The 20,047-nt window shown below is 64.9% G+C and overlaps 3 protein-coding genes across 9 annotated transcripts; 1 reads left to right on the forward strand and 2 right to left on the reverse strand.

Moving 5' to 3' along the window:
* The first annotated feature begins 214 nt into the window (after positions 1-214).
* Positions 215-1,385, forward strand: LOC116436534 (DC-STAMP domain-containing protein 2-like). The gene is made up of 3 exons (XM_032093722.1): positions 215-729; positions 804-897; positions 992-1,385. The coding sequence occupies exons 1-3, from the start codon at positions 576-578 to the stop codon at positions 1,137-1,139; spliced, it is 396 nt and encodes a 131-aa protein (XP_031949613.1). The 5' UTR covers positions 215-575; the 3' UTR covers positions 1,140-1,385.
* Positions 1,386-1,938: 553 nt separating this feature from the next.
* Positions 1,939-15,918, reverse strand: ZBTB7B (zinc finger and BTB domain containing 7B). Of its 6 annotated transcripts, none has more exons than XM_032093647.1 (3): positions 15,588-15,820; positions 4,120-5,123; positions 1,939-3,354 (listed from the first exon to the last, which is right to left on the reverse strand). In XM_032093647.1, the coding sequence occupies exons 1-3, from the start codon at positions 15,591-15,593 to the stop codon at positions 2,934-2,936; spliced, it is 1,431 nt and encodes a 476-aa protein (XP_031949538.1). In that variant the 5' UTR covers positions 15,594-15,820; the 3' UTR covers positions 1,939-2,933. The 6 variants fall into 6 exon arrangements, with proteins under 6 accessions (XP_031949538.1, XP_031949541.1, XP_031949540.1 ...); XM_032093650.1 differs by lacking the exon at positions 15,588-15,820 and adding an exon at positions 14,459-14,546; XM_032093649.1 differs by lacking the exon at positions 15,588-15,820 and adding an exon at positions 14,337-14,451.
* A 94-nt stretch (positions 15,919-16,012) lies between these two features.
* Positions 16,013-19,937, reverse strand: LOC116436492 (mothers against decapentaplegic homolog 6-like). 2 transcript variants are annotated; one of them, XM_032093653.1, is made up of 4 exons: positions 18,943-19,937; positions 18,167-18,580; positions 17,925-18,023; positions 16,013-17,289 (listed from the first exon to the last, which is right to left on the reverse strand). In XM_032093653.1, the coding sequence occupies exons 2-4, from the start codon at positions 18,558-18,560 to the stop codon at positions 16,754-16,756; spliced, it is 1,029 nt and encodes a 342-aa protein (XP_031949544.1). In that variant the 5' UTR covers positions 18,561-18,580; positions 18,943-19,937; the 3' UTR covers positions 16,013-16,753. The 2 variants fall into 2 exon arrangements, with proteins under 2 accessions (XP_031949544.1, XP_031949543.1); XM_032093652.1 differs by having other exon boundaries at positions 17,910-18,023.
* Positions 19,938-20,047: the final 110 nt, after the last annotated feature.

The raw sequence follows: 20,047 nt of genomic DNA on the forward strand, positions 1-20,047 counted from the left end.
CAGATTGGACTAAACCCTTTCCATGATGTGTGCACAAAAGGCAACAAGTAGCCTCTGTGGGGATGACACAGCTTCTTGGAAGTTGGCAAAGGCCAGTGGCATCCTTTTCCAAGTAACTGGATGGTCAGCATGCTTATGGGCCATAGTAGCTGCCACCCTAATGATACAGGAGTCCCAGAAATTCACTTTGGGATGATCACTAACTGTGCTAGTCTCAGATGCCATGCTGGCTATTTGGAATCCAAAGGGACATCACTGGATCTCTCTTAAGCTGACTGGCAAAATACCAAGCTGTGCTAATGAACCAGGGAGAGAAGTAGTCATGTGTATGATACCAACTTTGAATGAAGTAATTTTGCTCGCTACTGAAAGGCAAGGACCTTTTCAATATGACTGGCTGCACACCATGGAGCAGGTAGATGCCAAGTCAAGCACATTTAAGGGATGAACCTTTACAGGAACCAGGCAAAACCTGTGTGTTGGTGGCAGCAGATTTGTGAATACAGGTAAGTTACCCCTGGTGGGATGGAAAAGATCAGTGGTATCCCTGAGGGTCTGTGTCAAGGACCCCCAGGATGGCATTGACCCCCAGAGCATCATCCCGTGCCCACGAGTCTCCTGCCCTCACCTGCCTCGCTCGCTTCGTGGGCATCCAGCGCAAACACTGCCTGACCTGCGGGGCGGCAGAGCAGCCGGGCTTCAGCGCCTGCCTCACACCCGGCTGCAAAGGTAGGAGCTCCCACAGCTTGGGGTCCCTCTCCCCAGAAAATTCCACGTCCCCCCGACAGCCCCATTTTCTGCAGGGTTGTATTGCAGCGAGTGCTACGCAGCCCTGAACAACACCTGCTCCGTCTGCATGGCCCCCCTGAGCTACCCGGACTCTGGGGATGAGGAGATGTGAGCAGAGGGATGCCAGGAGCCCACCCGAGCCTGGGGGGCTGCAGCAGGTGTGGGGGGCTGCAGCTGCCCCCTGCCCTCTCTGCCCCTGCAGGGACTCCAGTGACGAGGAGACACCGGGGCTGTGGCTGGGAGCTGTGCGGTCGCCGCGGGGCCAGGAGCGAGGGCGGCTGCTGCGGCAGCGCATCAAGGACATGATAAAGGGCTGGAGACTCCCCTTCAGAACGGCCACCCGGGTGTGAGCCCAGCTGAAGGAGGAGGAAAAGAGCAAGGAGACTGACGGAGGCAACAGTGGGGTGGCCAACAAGAACAAATTGCTCTGCAGGTGAGGGCTGGCTGTGGGAGTGGCAATGTCCTCTGTCCTCCCCGGCACTGGGGATGCTGGATGCCAACGCTGTGCTCCTCTGTCCCAGCAAGACTTCAACTACCAGCAGCAGGCCAAGAGCAGTGAAAGTGAGGGCAGGGCCCAGTGACAGCAGGATAGTGCCATGAGGCAGCAAAAACATGGGTGCGGGTGCTGGGATGTGGCTGGGGCCCCACCAGTGAGGCAGAAGCTGAGAGCCACAGGGTGGGGAAGGGCTGGTGAATAAAGTACCTAGTTGGTATTCTGAGTTGGCATCCAGTGTTCCATGGTGGTCCTGATCTTGTGATACCCCAGCTCCACGCTGCCCCTGGCTCTATCCCTGCTGTGACCCCAGCCTCTCAATACTTTCCAGCCCCCATCCCCAGCACCTTAGTGCCACCATCTCCATCCCCACTGTGCCTCCAGTCCCTACACATCCCTGTCCCCAGCCCTTATGGTTGTCCCCAGCCCTTATGGTTGTCCCCAGCCCTTATGGTGTCCCCATTCCCATCCCCGTGGTGCCCCCAGCCCCAAGCTGCCCCCCACCCCTCGATGTCCCTCTTCCCACACATGGTGCCCCTTCCCCATCCCTGTGGTGCCCCAGCCTCTCAATGTCCCTGTCCCCAGCCCCACAGTGCCCCCAATCTCGAGTTGCCTCGGGGCAGGGGTGCAGAATGGACAGACAGCTGGACGCGAGGGAAGTCCCTGCTTCTCCGTTTATTACCAAGCAGCCTTCGTTTTAAAAAAAAAACAAACAAACAAACACAAACAGACATACAGACAGGCAGAGGCGGCCCGGCGGGGCGGAGGGCCGCCCGCCCATGGTTTGTTTGGTTCCTGACACCAGAGAGGTTCAAGTAGCCGAAAAGGTTCAAGTTCACCATAAGGCACTTTAAAGCCATGACGGGAGCAGAGCCCCCCCGGCCCCATCACCCCTGCCGGCACCCCATGGCAGATGTGGGGCCGGGCAGCGCTGGTGGCTGGCAGCGGAGGGGCTGTGAGAGGGAATATATTACATCATCTTTTTAAATATAGATAAAACTCTTATTGTAGACAAATAGTGCCAGTCCCCTACACCCCCGGGGAGGCTGCGCCCCGCGGGGGGGCATGTGCAAAGGACAGAGGGGTGACCGTGGGGGCCCGGCCACCCCAGGGAAAGGGGGTCCCACAGGGCCGGGGGATTTCAGAAGGAGAAAGGGGCCGGGGGGGGCCAGGGCTGCCCCGCACCCGGGTGGGCTCACCCGAATAGTGCAACCAAGAGAAAGCAGCCGGGAGTGCAGGGGCGAGGGGGGCTCGCCGGGGGGGGGCTGCTCGGAGTGGGGAGGTGGGGACAAGCTATGCACAGCGCAGGGCAGTGGCCGCCCTCCCACTGGGGAGAGGATGGGGGCTCTCCCCAACTGGGGGGGGGCCTCGGTCCATGGGTGCCCCTGCCCGGTCCTGGCATCCACGAGGGGTTTGGTGGAGGGACATCCAAGTCCCAATCCCCCCTTCGCCCACCTGGGCATGACCAGGTGGGCCCGGGCACGCTGGGGGGTGGTAGGGGCCCCCCACCCCCTTGTGCAAATCGGCCGAGGGGAGTTTCCCCCTTTGCATAACTAGGAATGAACCGTGACGGGAAAAACAGGAACAGAAACCCCAGTGGGCACGGCACAGCTCGGCATGGAACGGCACGACACCTGCCGCTGCATCGGCCCTATGCCGTCTCCACCGGCACGGCGCCATCTGGCTGCGGCCCTTCCTCACCCTCTGGCTCCTCTTCCTCCTCCTCGGGCTGCCCTGGAGGCCAGTAGCGGGCAATGGAGAGGCGCAGCCCCTCCAGCCGCCCATTGGAGAGGTCGAGGCCAGGGGTCCCAGCGGGTGGTGGAGGCGGCTCATCGCGGCGGCGGCGGCGGGTCCGCACCTCCAGGCAGTTCTGGCCCTTGAGGTGCCGCTGGAGGTGGTCGTCCTTGGCGAAGGCCTTGTGGCAGAGGTAGCACTCGTAGGGCCGGGCGCCTGTGTGCAGGTGCATGTGGTTCTTCAGGTCATAGCTGTGCAGGAAGCGGGCACTGCAGTGCTGGCAGGAGTAGGGCCGCTCACCTGTGTGCTTCCGCATATGGATCTTCAGTTTGTCATTCCTGGAGTTGGGACACACAGGGAGATATTGGCATTGAGTAGCTGACATGCCACCCAGCCATAGCAGGAAGGGCAGTGGTGCTGGAAGTCCCAGAGCAGGGATGCTCTGCAGGGCAGAGGGGTCTAGGGGCTTGACAGGGCAGGGGACCGTTGAACGGCTGCATGGCTGAGATGCAGCTGGGTGCTGGCAGGGGGGATGCTGCTGGGTACCCTGGGTAGTCTGGCAGTGCTTACATAGTGTGGAAGACTCCCTTGGACCTGCATTACACCATGCCAGGGCTGGCAGAAGAGGTGTTACGGGTGCCCATCAAGTATCAAGCCTTGGTTGATCTGGCAGCACTCAGTGCAGAACACACCATTGACCTGACTTCACCAGCAGGTATGGCAGAGGGGCACCACAAGGGATGCTACTGGGTACCTTACATCAGTCCAGCAGCACTCATGAGCTGCAGAAGGCCCCATAACCCACTGCACCCCAACAGAGCTTGCAGGGGGTGCCATGGAGGATGCCATTGGGTACCCTATGTTGGTCCAGAGCACTCATGGAGTGCGGAAGACCCTCTGAATCTGCACTGCACTGGCAGGACTGGCAGAGGGGTGCTGTGCAGTATGCCATCAGACAACCCAGCAGCACTCAGGGGATGCAGAAGACCCCATGGACCATGCCAGGCCTGTGACCAGGCCCCCCTAGGACTGGCAGGGGGAGTGCCATAGGAGATATCATTTAGTACATGTCAGGCAGGGAGAGTCCATCCAGCAGCACTCACCGTGTGAATCGGACTCCACAGATCTGGCAGGCAAAGGGCTTCTCGCCCGTGTGCGTGCGCATGTGGCGAGGCAGCTTGCCGGCACCATGGATGACCTTGTGGCAGACAGGGCACTCCTGGGGCATCTGTGAGCGGCGCTTGCGCACCAGCTTGTCAGGGCTATCGAGCCCAGGCGCCAGCGACTCATGGTGCAGCGAGCTCAGATATGCCATCAGGTCGGGGTCGATGGCGTCATCGTCAGAAGCGGCCTCATCAGGGGATAAGGGGGGCTGGTAGGGGAAGGGGAAGGGGTGTGGGGGCAGCTCCTCCTCCTCAGGCAGCTCAAAGCTGTCATAGGGCAGGGGCAGCCCCTCAGGCAGAGGTGGTGAGGGCAGTTGTGGGGGCGGCAGGGGGCTGCCAGAGCCCTCAGCCTCGGTGGGTGGCTCCTCGGCATGGTTGTTGAGCCGGGCACCACGGGCTTGCAGGAACTTGCGGGTCTTCTTGCTGCGGCGGGCGGTGGGGCGGGGGGGTGGTGGGGCAGGCACCTCACCCTCGGGGAGGGCGGAGAAAGCCTCCAGGTAGCGGCGGGCACGTTCGCAGTCGCCATCATCAGGGCCAGGTGCCTCCAGCCCACTGCCCTGCAGGATCTCCACACAGGCAGCAATGACACAGGGGATCTCCAGGAGCCGGGCAGCACGCAGCACCTCGCCCATGTTGGCGCTGCTGATGGTCAGCGTGGCTGTGTAAGCAAACTCCAGCAGCGCACCCAGTGCCTCTGGCCCCACAAAGTCCAGCTCACAGACCTCCTGCCCTGGCCCCGGCCCTGCAAAGAGCTTCTTGAAATAGCGGCTGGAGGCAGCCAGGACAGCACGGTGGGTGCGGTACTCCAGCCCCTGTGTCTTGATGGTGACGTCGCAGAGCAGCCCCAGCTGCCGTTGCTCGTTCAGGCAGCTTAGCAGCTCGCTGCTGTGCTCAGGGAAGGGGATGCCGATTAGGTCGTCCTCTGGGCTGGCCATCGTCCTCACCTGCAGGAAGGATAGGATGCTGCCTGACTGATACAGGAACAACCTGGGAGAGAGCACTTGGAAGAAACACTGCAGCTGGAGCATCGCTGTCACAAAGCCAGGGCACAAGGAACCCTCCATATACATGCTGGGTGGCACTGGGGTTTCAGCGGGACACTAAACTGGGGCAGGCTTGGGGCCCGCAGTCTGCCCTCAGTCCCCTCCATGCTGTGTCGAGGTTGGCGGGCACAGGCCCCCTGCCACAGGCCCCCTGCCACAGGCCCCCTGCCACAGGCCCCCACGCTTCCTCCACTACCACCAGCACCCAGCCGCCCGCACCGCCACAGCAAAGGGGGAAATCTCAGCGTGGTGCCTTTGAACAGCACCAAAGTGCAGCATTTCCTGTGCCAGCCCACCCACAATCCCCCCCCAGCCCACTGTCATGGCCAGGCGCAGCCACTGGCTCCCAGCAACCCATCCTGGGAACGAGGGCCTCACTGGCAGCAGGCACAGGTAGGCGGGCGAGTGCTGGGAAGAGCACCCTGAGGGCTGGGGGCCGCCCCATGGAGCCCAGCTGGGCTGGGAACAGGGGCCACACTTCCTGCCACGGCAGATTAGGATCAGCACCCGTGCCGCCGGTTCCTGCCCCCGCTCCTGGTCGGGACTGGGCCCCCTCCCTCCCCCTGTGCCCCAGCCCGGGGCCACTCCTCACCCAACCAAGCCCAGCCTGCGCCAGTCAGGCCTTTCCCACGCTGCAGCTGGCAGAGCTTGGCCTCAGCCCTAAACCCAGCACTGCTCGCACTCCCACTGTTGTCCCCATGGCGCACCACCAAGGACCCACATGTTCCTGTGGAGCCAGCACAGGTGGGAAGGGGGAGCCCATGACCCTCACAACCTGCAGGCAGGGTGCAGGCAGCAGTGGCAGTTCCAGGGCTGCAACCTGCCCTCTGACACCATGCCCAGCTATGGCCCTTGAGGCCAGCCAGGCTGCCGGGTGATACCGGCACTGCTGGGTGACAGTGGGATGGGAATCCAGCAACTGCAGCCTGGGGGAGGCAGAGGTGGGTACCACCTCTGGGTTGTGACTCTTGGTGCTGCCAGAGCTGTGCCATGCCAAGCCAAGCCATGGTGGACAGCGGCACGTGGCACTGGGCATCGCCAAGCCATGCCAGGCAACGCTGAGCCATGCCAGGCCCATCCACCCCAAACCCACCACACTGTGCCAAGCCACACTCTGCCGTCGGCAGGCAGGCGTGGGGGACGTGCCCCCTCTTGCCCATGGAGGGGCGGCGCGGCCGACGGCCCCCGGCACAGGGGCCCATCCCCAAGCCGGCCGCTCCCTGCGCTTGGGCGGCCGCCAGCTGGGGCTGCCTCGGCAGGCAGCTGGGAACGGCCCCGGAGCAACCGGCTGCGGAGCCGCCCCAGCCGCTGCCGAGCAGGCCCGACCGGCATGGCAGGCAGCAGCCGCCCCTGAAACTGGGAGCCAGGCAGTGCCGACCGCCTGGGATGCTGGCGCCAGCACCCATGGCCAAGCCCCCCTCCTTGGCAGGAGCCCATCCCATCACTGGTTGGGGTCCCCTCTGCCTGCTGAGGCGGGGGTGATCGGATTAGGGGTGATTAAACCATCAGGGCCCTGGGAGCCAACAGGCAGTGACAGCCCCCAGTGGGATTAGGCAGGATTAGCTGCAGGGGCAGGATTAAGATGGGGGGGCAAGTACCCCATGCCACAGCTTGGGCAGCTGGAGAGGGATGACAGGGATGTGGCACCTGCCAAGGGTGGCCCAAAGCCCCACAGACCCCCAGGACTGTTGCAGGCAATGGTCACAGGATAGGGTGGCACTGTGTCCTCCCTTCCAACACTGCCTCCCCCAGCGATGGCACCAGGACAGCCTCCCTTCTGCCCTTGTCCCCACAGCACCTCCAGCCCCACAAGCTCTGGGCACAGAGCACTCACAAGACTGATGGCACCCACTGGGACGTGTCTGTGGAGGTGTCTGGGCGCAGGGCAGCAGCTGAGACCCTGTCATATCCCAGCGGGTGGGGGGGTGCTCTGAGGGATGGGCACAGCCACCAGCCTCACTATGTCACAGTGCAGGTGGACACAGCCTCAGTGCTGCCAATGCCGCAGAACCCACCAGCACAGGTCTGGTAAGGGAGTTGGGACCCCTGCGAGCAGCCACAGGACCCGATGCCAGCAGACATGGCTGCAGGGCTGGGGCAGGGTGGGGGCGAGGTGGCGGTGACAGGAGGGGGATTTTCCATCGCACTAAACCGCCTGTTACGGCTCCTTTGCTGACACCCCCACCCCCCCGCACATCCTCCTCACTGGAGCGAAGTCACATGCTGAGCGGGCGCTGCCGTCGAGGAGATCACCGCAGTGATAAGGAAATGGCGGAGGATGAGGTGTGAGGGGACTGGAGCCACCCCCGGCCCCCCAGCATTCCCTGGCTGGTGCTGGAGATGGTGGCTGGGAGGGAGCAGGTGGTGATGCCCATGTCCTCGCCATGCCAGAGCTTTCTCAGTGATGTCAATGCTGTGGCTGGGCACATTTCAGCTGCAGCAGCCAAATGGGACTGAGGAAAGGGGGAGTTGCTCCCCATGCTGAGCTGGCTCCCATGCAGGGCGGGTGGCAGCACGAACAATGCCTGCCCAGGTCACCCTGACATCCCTCTGCCAGCCCATGCTGCCTGGAACAACCATGGCCAGGCTCCACCCACCTGCCAGCTCCCTCCATCCTAGGGGTCCAGCCACCCAGCCAGAGCCACAGACACTGGGGTGGGGCCCCTGCAGCACCCATCCTGCATGGGGATAGGCTGCATCCCATGCCACCAAACTGGGATGGTGCCCTGGATGAGGGCAAAACGCCAGCCTGCGCTGAGCACTGGGCCATGGCTTGGGGACGGTGGGAGTTGTGAGGTGGAAAGGGGTGTCTGGGGGGGATCTCCCGAACTGTTCCCCCATGGGGAAGGAGGGCAGAGGTCCTGGGGAGTACAGTCCCCACCCTGGGCTGCTGCCAAGTACCCCTGCTTTCAGTCACAAGAGTCACAAATGCTGTCGAGGGACTTCACAGCCACATTGGGGAGAATGAGTCACCCAGGAAGGGGAGCGCAGCGCAGCGCAGCGTCGCCCTGGCCCCTCACCCTGTGGGGCCCCTCACCCTTTGGGAACGTGGACCCAGGAGTCCGGGCTGTGCAACTCCCCCACCCTGCTACTGCCCTGGTTGAAGCCGATGGGGAGCAGCAGTGGCCCTGGTGCCGATGGCCACAGTGTGGAGGGTGGTGTGGCTGCAAGGCAGGGGCTTTGCAGTCCCTCTGCCTGCCCAGCAGGGAAGGTGGCGGCCGGGCTCTGGCTCAGCTGGTGACCCTACAGCAGGCACATGCCGGCGGTCCCACTGCTGGAGGGAGTGGGAAAGCAGCACTGCTCTTTGAAAGAAGAAAAGAACGAGCAGAGACAAAAGGAAATGGTTTGGAGATTAAAGAGGATAAACAGTCCCCCACCCCACAGCACTGAGAGCGAGCCCCATGGCACTGCTCAGACCCCCTGATACTGGCCAGCTCACCCACAGAGCTCCCAGGCACAGCCGTGTGCTGCGCAGCCATGGCACATTAGCCATCGGCACTGAAAAAGGGGTTGGGGCACTGTGGCCCAGGACTGCCTCAGCGCCCAGCCGGCACTGCACCTGGGGCCCAGTGCCAGCCCGGTGTGATAGCTGCCATGGAGGCTGGGCACAGGCATCCCTGTCACAGTGGAGCAGGACTAGCGACGTTGCCAGAACCACTCCTGGCATCTGTGGCAGGGACAAGAAGCAAAGTCGCCATGCCGCCCACCCAGCCTGCTGGAACTGTGCTGGCATCCTGGCCCCCTCCTGCTGCCAAAACCTACCCCACTGCCACATCCAGCCGCCTGGCATTGCCACTGGGGGGTGTGGGCCCTGCTCTGCCAAACCAAAGTGACCCAGATCTTGCCACTCGTCCCTTCCCGTCCCATCCCGTCCCGTCCCGTCCCATCCCACCAGCAGCAAGGGTGGTGTAGGGCTCAGGCAACACCAACATCCCGCAGCCTGCTGGTGCCAAAGCAGCTGGCCCAGCTCTCCTAGTGCCCAGTGTACCACACTGGGTCCCCACCACCCTGGCAACTTCCTCCACCATACCGGCCAGTGATGGCAGGGTGGGTGTGTAGCTCACCTGCCCTGGGTCCTGGCGTGGCTCAGCGCTGCGTCGCGGCCGGGCTGGCGGCCCGCGAGTGGCAGGGAGGGGAAGGCAGGGTGCTGTGTGAACTTGGCCCCGCTCCCCGCTGCACTTGAGCTCAGGATCCCACCTCAAAAGGAGTCGACGCCCACACCCCGGGTCACGCACCTCCCAGCCCCGCTTCCCAGAACACACACGGCATTAACCCTTTGCAGCCGGCACCGCGCCGTGGGGCGCCAACCCGGAACCGGGCAGGGGGCATCCCCTGGCCCAGTCCCACGGGAGAAAATTGCCAGCACTGCCAGGACAGGCACTCCGTACCATAAGTATGCCTTCCTCACCACTGGCATTGTCTCCAAGCTGTCTGCCCCTGCCCCCTGTGCCGAGGAATCATACAGGCCCTCACCTTCTCCTCCGCCCCAAGGCAGGGTGCTGGGTGCTCGCCACTGGCCGTGGCCAGCCTGGCCGAGCTGGGAGGGCGCCTGCGCTTGGTGGGAGCAGGGCTGGGCTCAGTGCAGCATGCTGCAGCCTGCCCGGCCAGCCCTGGAGCCACCCCCTGGTCCTATGGATTCCTGTCCTGCTCTACCCTTGGAGCAGGTTCCTGAGGTCCCATGGGGAATGTGGGAAGCAACGCCGGCCCAGCTGGACTATGCTGCCTGATCCCCTCCGCTCCTTGGGCAGGGGCACTCGTGGGCCCCCCAGCCAGGCTGCAGATTCACGCAATCCCCCCATAATTACACCCTCTGTGTCCCCAGCTAAACAGCAATTAGCAGCCTGGAGAGCGTGCCCCACACCCCACCACCAGTACCAGCACCCGCCCAGGCCACCCACGCCAGACTGGTCAGGGGCACCTGCACTGCAGCACCCTGGCATGGCCCTGGATAGGCTCCAGGCACCATGCTGGTGCCGTCTGTAGCAGGAGGCCAGGCAGAAAGGGGAAGAGCCCCACACCAGCTGGACAGCAACGGGCCTCTGGCCCAGCCCCAGCAATGCTCACAGAAAGAGCTGGGTTGTGCAAGAGCCCGTGGGCAGGCAGCGGAGATGGCAGGTGGGCAGAGGGGCATCGCTAGCGTGCCCTCCATGGTATCCCACCTCTCCCATCACTGTGGACCATGTGCTGGGCAGGAGCCAGCTGTGGTACCATGGGTTGCCCAGTGCCTGGAGTGCAGGCAGCACACAGCCAGTGGCAGCAGGGTTGTGGGCAGCATTGCCCACCACACTGCCACAATGCTCCAGGCTGACCAGCTGCTCCAGTGGGGGGCACAAAAGAGGGCACAGCCCTGGACAGTGTCCCTGAGAGGAAGGGAGGGAGGACGGAAGGGAGGAGGGAGGGATGTGGCACCTGCTGCCAACCCTTCCCCTGCCCTTTGTTCCCCATAAAGGAGGGGAACGGCGCCAGTCCCCCCTGGCCCAGGTGTGCCAGGTGCTAAGGGCGGGAGATAAGGTGGGCGAGGCGGGCAGGGAGGGGCATGGCACGGCATGGGCACGCAGCCCTGAGTCAGGGTTCCTACTGGTGGCCAGGATGGGGTGAGTCACTGTGGCCCCCCCACCCTGGGGGTGTTGCAACCACCCAGGTGCTGGCCACAAACTGCTGCTTGCCTTGGCTGAGGGGCTGAGGGGCAACTTTCATCCATCCATCCATCCATCCATCCATTCTCCTCCAAGCTCTACCCTTGCCTTGGCCAGTGGCACCCTGACCAGTGTCACCAATGATGGGACATGGCCTCATCCCAGCTCCTCTTCCAACAGCAGGAAGGGCAACCCCATCTCCTGCATCACCTCCTGACAGAGAGCAGCAACCCGACCTGCCATGGCATGGGGTGCCATGGCCACACATCCCTCAGGACAGATGTGGCCTCTGTGTGTCACCTCTGGCCTTCCCAATGTGCCAAGGAGATGGCTGAGGCACAGGCAGGAACATGCAAGGGGGAAGGACAGATGGATGGATGGATGGAAGGAAGGAAGGAAGGAAGGAAGGAAGGAAGGAAGGAAGGAAGGAAGGAAGGAAGGAAGGAAGGAAGGAAGGAAGGTGGGGCAGCAGGACAAAGCTCTGCCAGCCACCAGCCTGGGACAGGCAGGCTCACCTGCAACTGGGCCTGCTCACTAGTCCCAGGGTGAGCTGGCTCTGGAGTTGCTGGCCCTGCAGCACAGTCATGGGAACCCCTTGGAGGGCAGCCAGACCCCTTGGGTCCCACTGTGCTGCACAGCCCCAAGGGGCCCCCCCAGCTGGTGGCACCTCCTACTCAATATGCAGGGTTCATGTCCTCACAGCACCTCGGGGACTGAGCATCGCCAGTGGCACAGGCTGGGCCCCAATGCTCCATCCTGGCACCAGGGTGGTGCTGGTCCTGGTGGGGTCACCTGGCAAGGACAGTGCCAGCCCACAGCCCCCCCTCCACACCCTCCAAAATAGCCCGGCTTCCGCCCCCCACGGCAGCTGCCTGCTGCCAGCTCCCCGCTGCCCACGGCTGATCCTGGGGAGGGAAGGGGGGCAGGAGATTCTAATCCCCCCCCGCCCCTCCCCCGAGCCCACACAGCACAGCCAGTGAGGCCGTGCCCGCCACACTCACTCCGGCCCACGTAGCGCCACTGGTGAGACCCCACCAGCCCTGCACCAAGGGGAGGGCGATGGCCCCATGGCTCCACAGTGGAGCAGGCATGGGCAGCCTCTGTGGAGCCCCTCTATGGGACATGGGGCTCTCCCCAAGGCCCACCATGATGTCTGCACCACACCAGCTGCCTTGTGCCACCCGAGCAGGACCCAAGGGCCTCTTCCCTTCTCTTCCTTGGCCCTGCAGTGGGGCTGACAATCCTCCTGTCCAGCCTTGCTATGGCTCCAAGCCCTGTGCCCTGATGGTTGCCCATGGGAGGGGAATCAAAGCAAAACTGCTGGGGTGCCACTGTACCCAGCATATGTCAGCCAACATAGCCACACTCTCCACCCTGCTGGTGTCCAGGGTGGGCAGTGCCCAGCACCCACCCTGCCTGGGACCCAGTGCCTGGCAGCAGGACCCCCTTACCCCGTATCCACTCAAGCTACTGCCCATGGGGCCTGGGGACACGACAGAGACAGACGGCAGAGTGGAGCACGCAGCACAACCGAGGCTGCCGGGAGAGGCCAGAGCTCGCCTGACCTACTTCTCCTTCCGCATCACCTGCTTTCATTTTCTCTCACCCTGGCTGGTCCCCCTGCCCGCCCATGGCTCCATTAAGTCATGCCACTAGCTCTGGGGATACAAGTCACCCAGGCCCCATGGCTCCCATTGCACCACCCTGCATGTCAACTGACCCCCCAGCCCTGGGCACGGGGCATGGCCGGGTGCACTGAAGGTCACCGGCTACAGCCCCGGCACCACCACCCCCCCCGCCCGCATGGCTACCCAAGCACCACCTTCCTGGCACAAAGCGAGTTTGACGGGTCTCAGCCCAGCCCCTCGCCAGGTCCTCTGACCGCCCTGGGGCTTGCTGGGGTGTGGACATGCAGCTCTCGGGGCATGTCAGGGACGCCAGTGCTGCCACGGGGAGCCAGGCGGGCGCCAATCCTCCAGACGGGGCGGCCGCTCCCACCGGCACCCTGCCTGCTCCCGCCGTGGAGTTACCATGGGAAGGCAGTGGTGGCGGCGCAGGGGGAGCGCAGGCTCCCGGGGGCTCCCGCCAGCAGCCCACACGCTGCCAGGAGAAATTTCTCCCTGGTTTCATCATCCGCTGCCTGCCCTGAAGGAGAAGTTCCTGCTTGACGCACGGGGCAGCAGCCACTCCTCGAGGGCTGGGGTGCAGCAGGGGCTACGCTGGTCCCGCACCCCCTGCAGTGCCCACTCCCCGCCCCCGGGTGCTCGGGCTTGTCGCGGTCGTGCCACGTGTGCACTGAGGGTGCACGGAACCAGCTGGCAGAGCCGTGCTGCCACAGCCTCGGGCTCAGCACCACAGCGCTGGGGGCAGCCGGTGCCCAGGCAGGGGGTCTTGGAGGGTCCCCAGGACCCAACACTGCTGTGCCCCCACACACACCTGTCACCTCCCCTTGCTCACCTCTGCACCCGTCCCCAGCATGGGCACTCCCAGCCCTGCTGCTCCACACCCTCCACTGCGCCAGAGTTTCCCCTTCTCTATGCACCCAGTTTTAAGTTCCTGAGCTCAGTCCCTCCCTCCGCACCCAGCACCAGCATCACCACTGAAGCCTTGAGTCGCTGCAGTTGCCGCGTGCCTCCTAAAGCGCCGGGGATCCCAGCCCGCTCCCCACTACCACTAGCCCAGCTGTAGTGGGGGAAACCGAGGTACGGCGCGACTCACCCCACGACAAAGCTGGCACTGTGTCCCCTCGCCAGGTGAACGCAGCCACGGATCAAGGGCGGCTGTGGCCCAAGACGTGGATCTGCTCTGGCGGGAGGGTAAATACCGCACCCCGCCCCGGGCAAACAGCGGCCGGGGGCAGCCAGCCAGGGGGACGAGGACAGGTACGGCAGGGCTGGGCGCACGGGGCAGAGTCCACCGGTGCTTGGCAGGTGCTACCACGACACCGATCCCGGTGGGGACCACTGCACAGCCCAGCAGTAAGGCACCCACTGCTGCTGCCAGTGTGCCAGGTCCGGGGCTCATCAGCGTAGCACAGCGTGCCGGGACACTGGGATACCCTCCAACTCAACCAATACCGGCGTAGAAGGGACTCCCTGAGTTGCCTTCCCCGTGCAACGATGCCGTCCCTACTCGGTGCACCAGGCACGCCGCCAAGCTGCTCACCAGGTTAGGAAGGGGGTTGGCAGCACCCAGTCACCCGTGGGAGACCTGCGGGGGACCCTGGCTGGATGGAGCAGCACAGCAACAGGACCACAGCGGAGCCTTGGCAGCCGCCCCGGCACGCAGCGGGGACCTGCCGATTTCCCGCAGCCCCGTGCGCAGGGACCGGGAACAGCCCACGAGTGACACCCCCCGCCCCACGGGCGACGTGTCCACCGGCTCCGGCGGCGGGCGGGGACACAGGGGACCGTGCACTGATCCGCGCGCCAACCGTGCCCGCCCGCCGCCCGCAGCATCCCAAATCCACGCGACTCACCGCAACCAGGCGGCAAAAGCGGTCGCCGCACCGGTCCCTGTCCCGATCCCGCTGCCGGTGGGTCAGTACCTCCGCGCAACCCCCGCCGGTGGGTCTGTCCTCTCCCACCCACCGCCGCTCACCTGCGCGCCCCGCCCGAGCCACAGACCGGTCCCGGGGCCACAGCCCCGCCTCCGCCTTCACCTGCCGCCGCCGCGCCCCGCCCGCCCCCTGGTCACTGCCGCCGCCGCCGCCGCCACCGGGGCTCCAGGAAGCGCCCGCCCCCGCCTGCTCATTGGGCAGCGCGCCGGCGGTCACGCGTCCGATTGGTGGGATGCCCCGCCCATCAGCCCCGCCACACGCCCCTCGGGAGGGCGGGGGTCTTGCGGGCCCCCGGGACCGGGGTGCGCGGGTGGGGGGCAGCTGAGTCAGAGGCGGGTAACGGGGTCGGGCGGGGGTCGGCCCCGGGCCTGGGGAGGAGAGCACGCGACGGCCCCAGTGCGGCCCCGCCGGCGCCGAGCGCGGTGCCAGGCGCCGAGCGCGCCCCGCCCGCTGCGGCCGCCGAGTGCCGGGGCCGGCACGGCACTGCCCTCTCCGCCCCGCGAACACGGGGGGGCGGGGAACCGAGCATGGGGGGGGGGGACGGGGGGGGGTAAGAACCGAGAAGTGTGCACCGAGGGAGAGTTTCGAGTACCGGGCACCGTGCATAGGGTGAGGTAGCGGGTGGAGAGCCGAGCTCGGGAAACCGGGCACCGAGAAGCGGGCACCGGGGGACTGGAGTGGCGGGCACGGGGACATGGAGAGCTGGACACGGAGAACGTGGCACCGCAGGGTGCCGGGCAGGCGGACGGGCGTGGCGCGGAGAGCAGCCCCCTGTTCTCGGCGGCGCTGCAGCGGGGCGCGGCGGCCCCCAGCGGGGTGGCTCCTTCGCAGGTGCCTGGGCGCGGGCCCCGCGCAACCTGTTTGGCCGCTGCCGGCTCAGGGAGGCAGCGGCGGCCGCGGGGCTCACCTCGGCTCACCCCGGCCCCCCCCGCGCCTGGCTCGGAGTGCGGCCACTGCCCGGCGCTAGCGGAAAGTGTGAGGAGCCACCGCCGCCCCGGGGCTGCCAAGGCAAACACGGCCCCGCGCAGACGTTATGTCAGTGGGTGGGGGGGCCGCGCCGGGGCACTGCGCCGGGGCTGAGAACGGGACCCCCCACCCCTTCGCCAGGCCCCGGTACCTCGCCCAGCCGCCCGCTTCGCTCCCCCCAGCTCCGTCTCTCTGTCCGTGCACCTGCATCCCTGTCGAGGGCACCGGCCCGCCAGGCTCCGGGCTTCCGCGGGGGCGGCGGGGAGAACCCGCAGAACCACCTCAATCCCCGCGCCGCTGCCACCGACCCCCGGCTCCATCGCTCCCCGCCCGTCCCCTCGGGCCACGGTTCGCCATAGCCGCTGCGCTCTGCCACTGCCTGCGGCTGTGCTCCCGGTGTCTCTCCTTGCCTGCTCCCCCCGAGGCGACGCCGACGGCGCGGTCGCACTGACCTCTCGCGGCGGGGCCAAGACCGGGGCCGGGCGGGGGCCGCGGGCTCAGCCGGGCCGGCGGCGTGGCAGGAAGGACCGGGTGGTCATCGCGGCCCGTGGCGGCTGCCGGCAGAGGGCACTGCTGGTTCCCGGAGCCGAGCCCCGTGGGCGGCACCGATACGCGTAGAGACACGGGGGGTCTCTTGGTGCCGGTGGCACCGTTTATTTGGGTTAAAAACTGCAGACACGACTCGGGCAATTCGGGATCCCCTCGGTTACACTTGCTCGGGGCTCCCCCATGCTGCCAGAACGGTTGAAGGATCCCCCCGGGCCTGGGACCCAGCTTGGGTAACCCTGAACTGGTCCCGACCCCAGGAGTGTTCACCTGCCCTCCCCTTCATTCTACCTGCCCAACACCTATCCAGCTGTTCTAACCTGCCCCAGCACCTGCCCCACACTCCAGCTGTTCTCACCCCAGCAGTGCCAGTTCACTCCCCTTCCCTTTGTCTGCTGTGACACCCAGGCCCACAGCTCTCCCCTCCTCTTCACTCTGTCCCACCTCCCGTCTCTCCTACTTCCCCTGTCCCCACCGGCCCTGGCCCTGACAATGGGGACTCCTGCCTCATGCTTTGCTTTTTTTACAAAAATAGATTAATTAATATAAACTTGAACATTAAAATAATAAAATTTTTAAAAAAATTAAAATCGTGCTCTGTGTCACTGAGAGCCCCATGGCTGGGGGAAGCAGGTGCTGGCAGGGTGGTGAGCCATGCAAGCAGGGCACTGCATCCAGTCAGCACTCGGGCAGAGAGTCCCACAGAGCCAGGATGATCCTGCTGCAACACAGCCCTGGAAGACACAGGCTGGGGAACAGAAGGGCCCCCCAGCTTGTGAACCTGCTTTGGGGGAACTCCCTGGCACCCCCTTCCAGCCCCAGCCTCAGCATGGCTGGTTCAGCAGGACCTCAAGCCAACATGGGCAGGAGGTGATGAACTGCCGGGAGTAGCAGGGTCCCCAGCCCTTGGCAAAGCTGATGCGGATGCTGTGAGGGTCACAGGGTCCCTCCCCAGGGAGCTGCCAGCCCCCTCTGTCCCCTGCCCACTCATAATCAAACACCTTTGCTGAGTAGCCAGGCAGCACCTTGAGGACAGTGAGCCCGCAGGCACCAGGGGGGCTCAGGGTAGGTGAGCTGACGAAGATGGGATGCTCACTGCGGTTGTATGCCCAGACGCCACCTGGCTCCCGGCTCAGCAGCAGCCCCCGGCCAATCTTGCCACGTGCCCGCCGGACAGCACAGCTGCGGTAGGCGGCCGGCAGCTGGGCCAGGCAGAACCCACTGCCCCATGGCAGCTCGCAGAAGACATTCACTGATGCCTCGTGCACGGCGTAGAGGCGGCCCACGCGTGTCCGGTACTCCCAGTAAGCCAGTTTGCACCAGCAGCCATCCTTGATGGTGCTCCATGAGAGGCTGGTGTCTGGCAGGGGAGAGCAAAGCTGTCACCACCAGGACATGACTGAGCCAAGCAGCTGGATGGGCCAAGGGAAGTGGGCACAGAGGGGGTATGAGGACAGATGGATGGATGTGGCACACCAGGGATGCCTCAGCACAGGCTCCTGCACTGGGCATGAGTCTCTGGAGCCGTTCCCAGTTCCCGAGTACCGTGGTGAAGGGGTGGGGGAGGGCTGTGAGGGGGGTTGGTCCCCGGGTGCAGGAGAAGGTGGGGCGGTGGCAGCTAGCAGCCTTGGTGGCCAGCAGCCAGGCGGGAGCTGCGGCTGTGTGCGTCAAGGCACATTGTGTGTGTCCCCATAGGCAGCGCTTCCTCCAGCAGGGAGCCTGGCGCCGCCAAAAATAACAACAGGAGCTTCGGGGGCGGGGGGGGGGGGGGCTGGGCCCAGGCTGCTCCCCCAGCAGGAACCCCTCATCCCGTGTCGGAGTCTTTTCCTCCTGCTGGGAGTGACTGCTGGCTCCATTCCCTGATTTTCATGTTCTGTCCCCTCCAATGTCTGCTTCTGACCCAGGGGTTCAGCCCTGCCCAGTGCTCTCCTTTCTGCTGGGTGTGGCAGGGGGTTGTGGAGTGTGGAGGGCCCATCTTACCGCACCAGTCCCCACCGTTGTAGCTGAACTCCAGGAGCTGAGTGCTGGGGTGCTGGGGCTCATCTGGCCAGGAGGGACCACAGGATGCCTTCAAGTAGGGGGGTGGCGGGGTTTCTGCAGGGCAGAGAGAAGGAAATGAGAGGCTGGGAGTGCATCCTGTCCCCCTGGAGCCCACTGGAGCCCTGAACCAGCCCCAGAGAGCAGAGGTTAGAGCCTGAGTGGGCAAGGCAGCCTCCAGTGTTGCCACCAGCACTCACCAGGTACAGCCAGGCGGCTGAAATGATGGGGGTTGCAGCACAGCACAGCCAAGTCCCCGCAGGCCCCCTGACCCCCAGCGCAGTAGCAGAGGTGCTTGAGCTCATGGGACTGGTGGAGGTCAGGCCAGCGGAAGAGGCGACAGAGCAGGACTTGAGGGGAGAGTCCCTGCTTGACCCCTCGTGGGTCCCCGCGTGGTGCCAAAACGCAGCCAGACTCCCAGGCACCCCCGCTCTCCACCACCTGCACCAGCAGCTCCAGCTCCTCATCCTTCAGCTTCTTGAAGAGGGCATGCGCCGCTAGTTTGAGGGCACTGGGGCCATCCTCAGGGCTGGCTGCTGCACAGCGCTGCCGCCACAGCCTCCGCATCAGGCCAGCACGGTGTGAGCGGAACATGGGGTGGCTGTGGGGACCACCTGCAGGATAGAGAGAGGCATCGCCCCTGTGCCCTGAGAGGGCTGTGGCTCCAGGGGGTCCCAGTGGGGACCCTGCTGCAGCCTCCTGTGTCCTCCCCAATCCCTGGCAAGGCTGCTTTGCCTGGGTTTGCTGCTGCCACCCCCACCGTGACGGCACGGTGCTGCTTCGAGGGGTATTGGCATCCCCAGAGTCACATCAGACATGACCCCAAAAGCAACCCCCACTGCTGGGGAACCTGCCTGTGCTGAGACAGCGAGGGCAGGGGTCCACATGCTCCTGCCCACAGCACCCGCCCACTCCCCTCTCACCCCCCTATCACGGGTTTGGGCAAGGGGTCCCTGGAGAAGAGGGTCTCACTCACGGTGGGTGGCGGAGGTGGGTGAGAGGCTCCAGGGCAGTGCATGGGGCTGTGCTCTCAGGGCGGCCGGCACTGCTCTGCCCACCACGCGTCACTGCCTGGACTTTTTCCTGTGCTGGGACGCTCTCCCCTCCCCCAGACCTTCCCGTTTGGGGAATTCATTGATTTCCCTCATCCCAGCCAGCCCTGGGGCTGAGCCACTGCCAGGGCCACCACATCAGGGCCACCACGCCAGGACGTGGCAGGTGCCAGATGCGTGGGCTCCAGTAGTCAAGGATGCCCAGCACCACGCTACCAAGGCAGCTGGCCACAGCCAGGAGCCCAGACAGCACTGCAGACACCAGTGCACAGCCACAGGGCAGGGTCCAGCTGAGTAGCTGATCTGGGCAGGGGGAAGCCATGTGGCACAGTGGCAGGGCACCATCATAGCAGACCCCATCCCTACTCGTGTCCTCACAGGGACCATTGCAAAGACCACCTAAGCCCCTCATGGATCTTGGGCAGGGGTTCCTGTTGCCCCTCATTTCTTGGCCCAGCCAGGGCCCCCCCTCGTGGGCAGTGGGTGAGGGTGGAAGCCTGCTCCACAACAAAGGAGCTAATGTAAACGGGACCCTTATCCCGCACCGGGCCAGGCTTCCTGCTCCTGACTTCCCGCCGAGATAAGGGAGGCCACACTGGCGCCACTGCTGCTGCCGAGGACGGGGCATGCAGAGCTTCCCCTGTGCTAGGGCCAGGCACCAGCACAAGCAGCACTGGGGCAGGGTAGGCTCACGGACCCACAGCCACCCCCACAGCCACGCTCTGGTGCCACCAGCCACGACCTTTGCCACAGCCCCCAGCCAGGCTGGGCCCATTGGAGGTATTTTGCTCTGGCGGCTTCCCACAGATTGAGACAGGAAATGGCCAGGAGTGGGGGAGCGGGCGGGAGGTGCAAGCAGAACCCCAGCTCCCCACGCCTGCCTGTTGGCTCCAAGGGGTGTGGGGACCCTCAGTCCTGGACAGGGGCAAGGGGTGTGCTGGAGTGCCTTAGTGCTACCCAAGACTAGGATTAGAAGGTTTAGGGACACACACAGACACACACATTCCCAGAGCTCTGCCCAAATAGATG

Source organism: Corvus moneduloides, chromosome 29 (genome assembly GCF_009650955.1).
Source record: "Corvus moneduloides isolate bCorMon1 chromosome 29, bCorMon1.pri, whole genome shotgun sequence".
In the NCBI taxonomy this organism is placed as follows: Eukaryota; Metazoa; Chordata; class Aves; order Passeriformes; family Corvidae; genus Corvus; species Corvus moneduloides.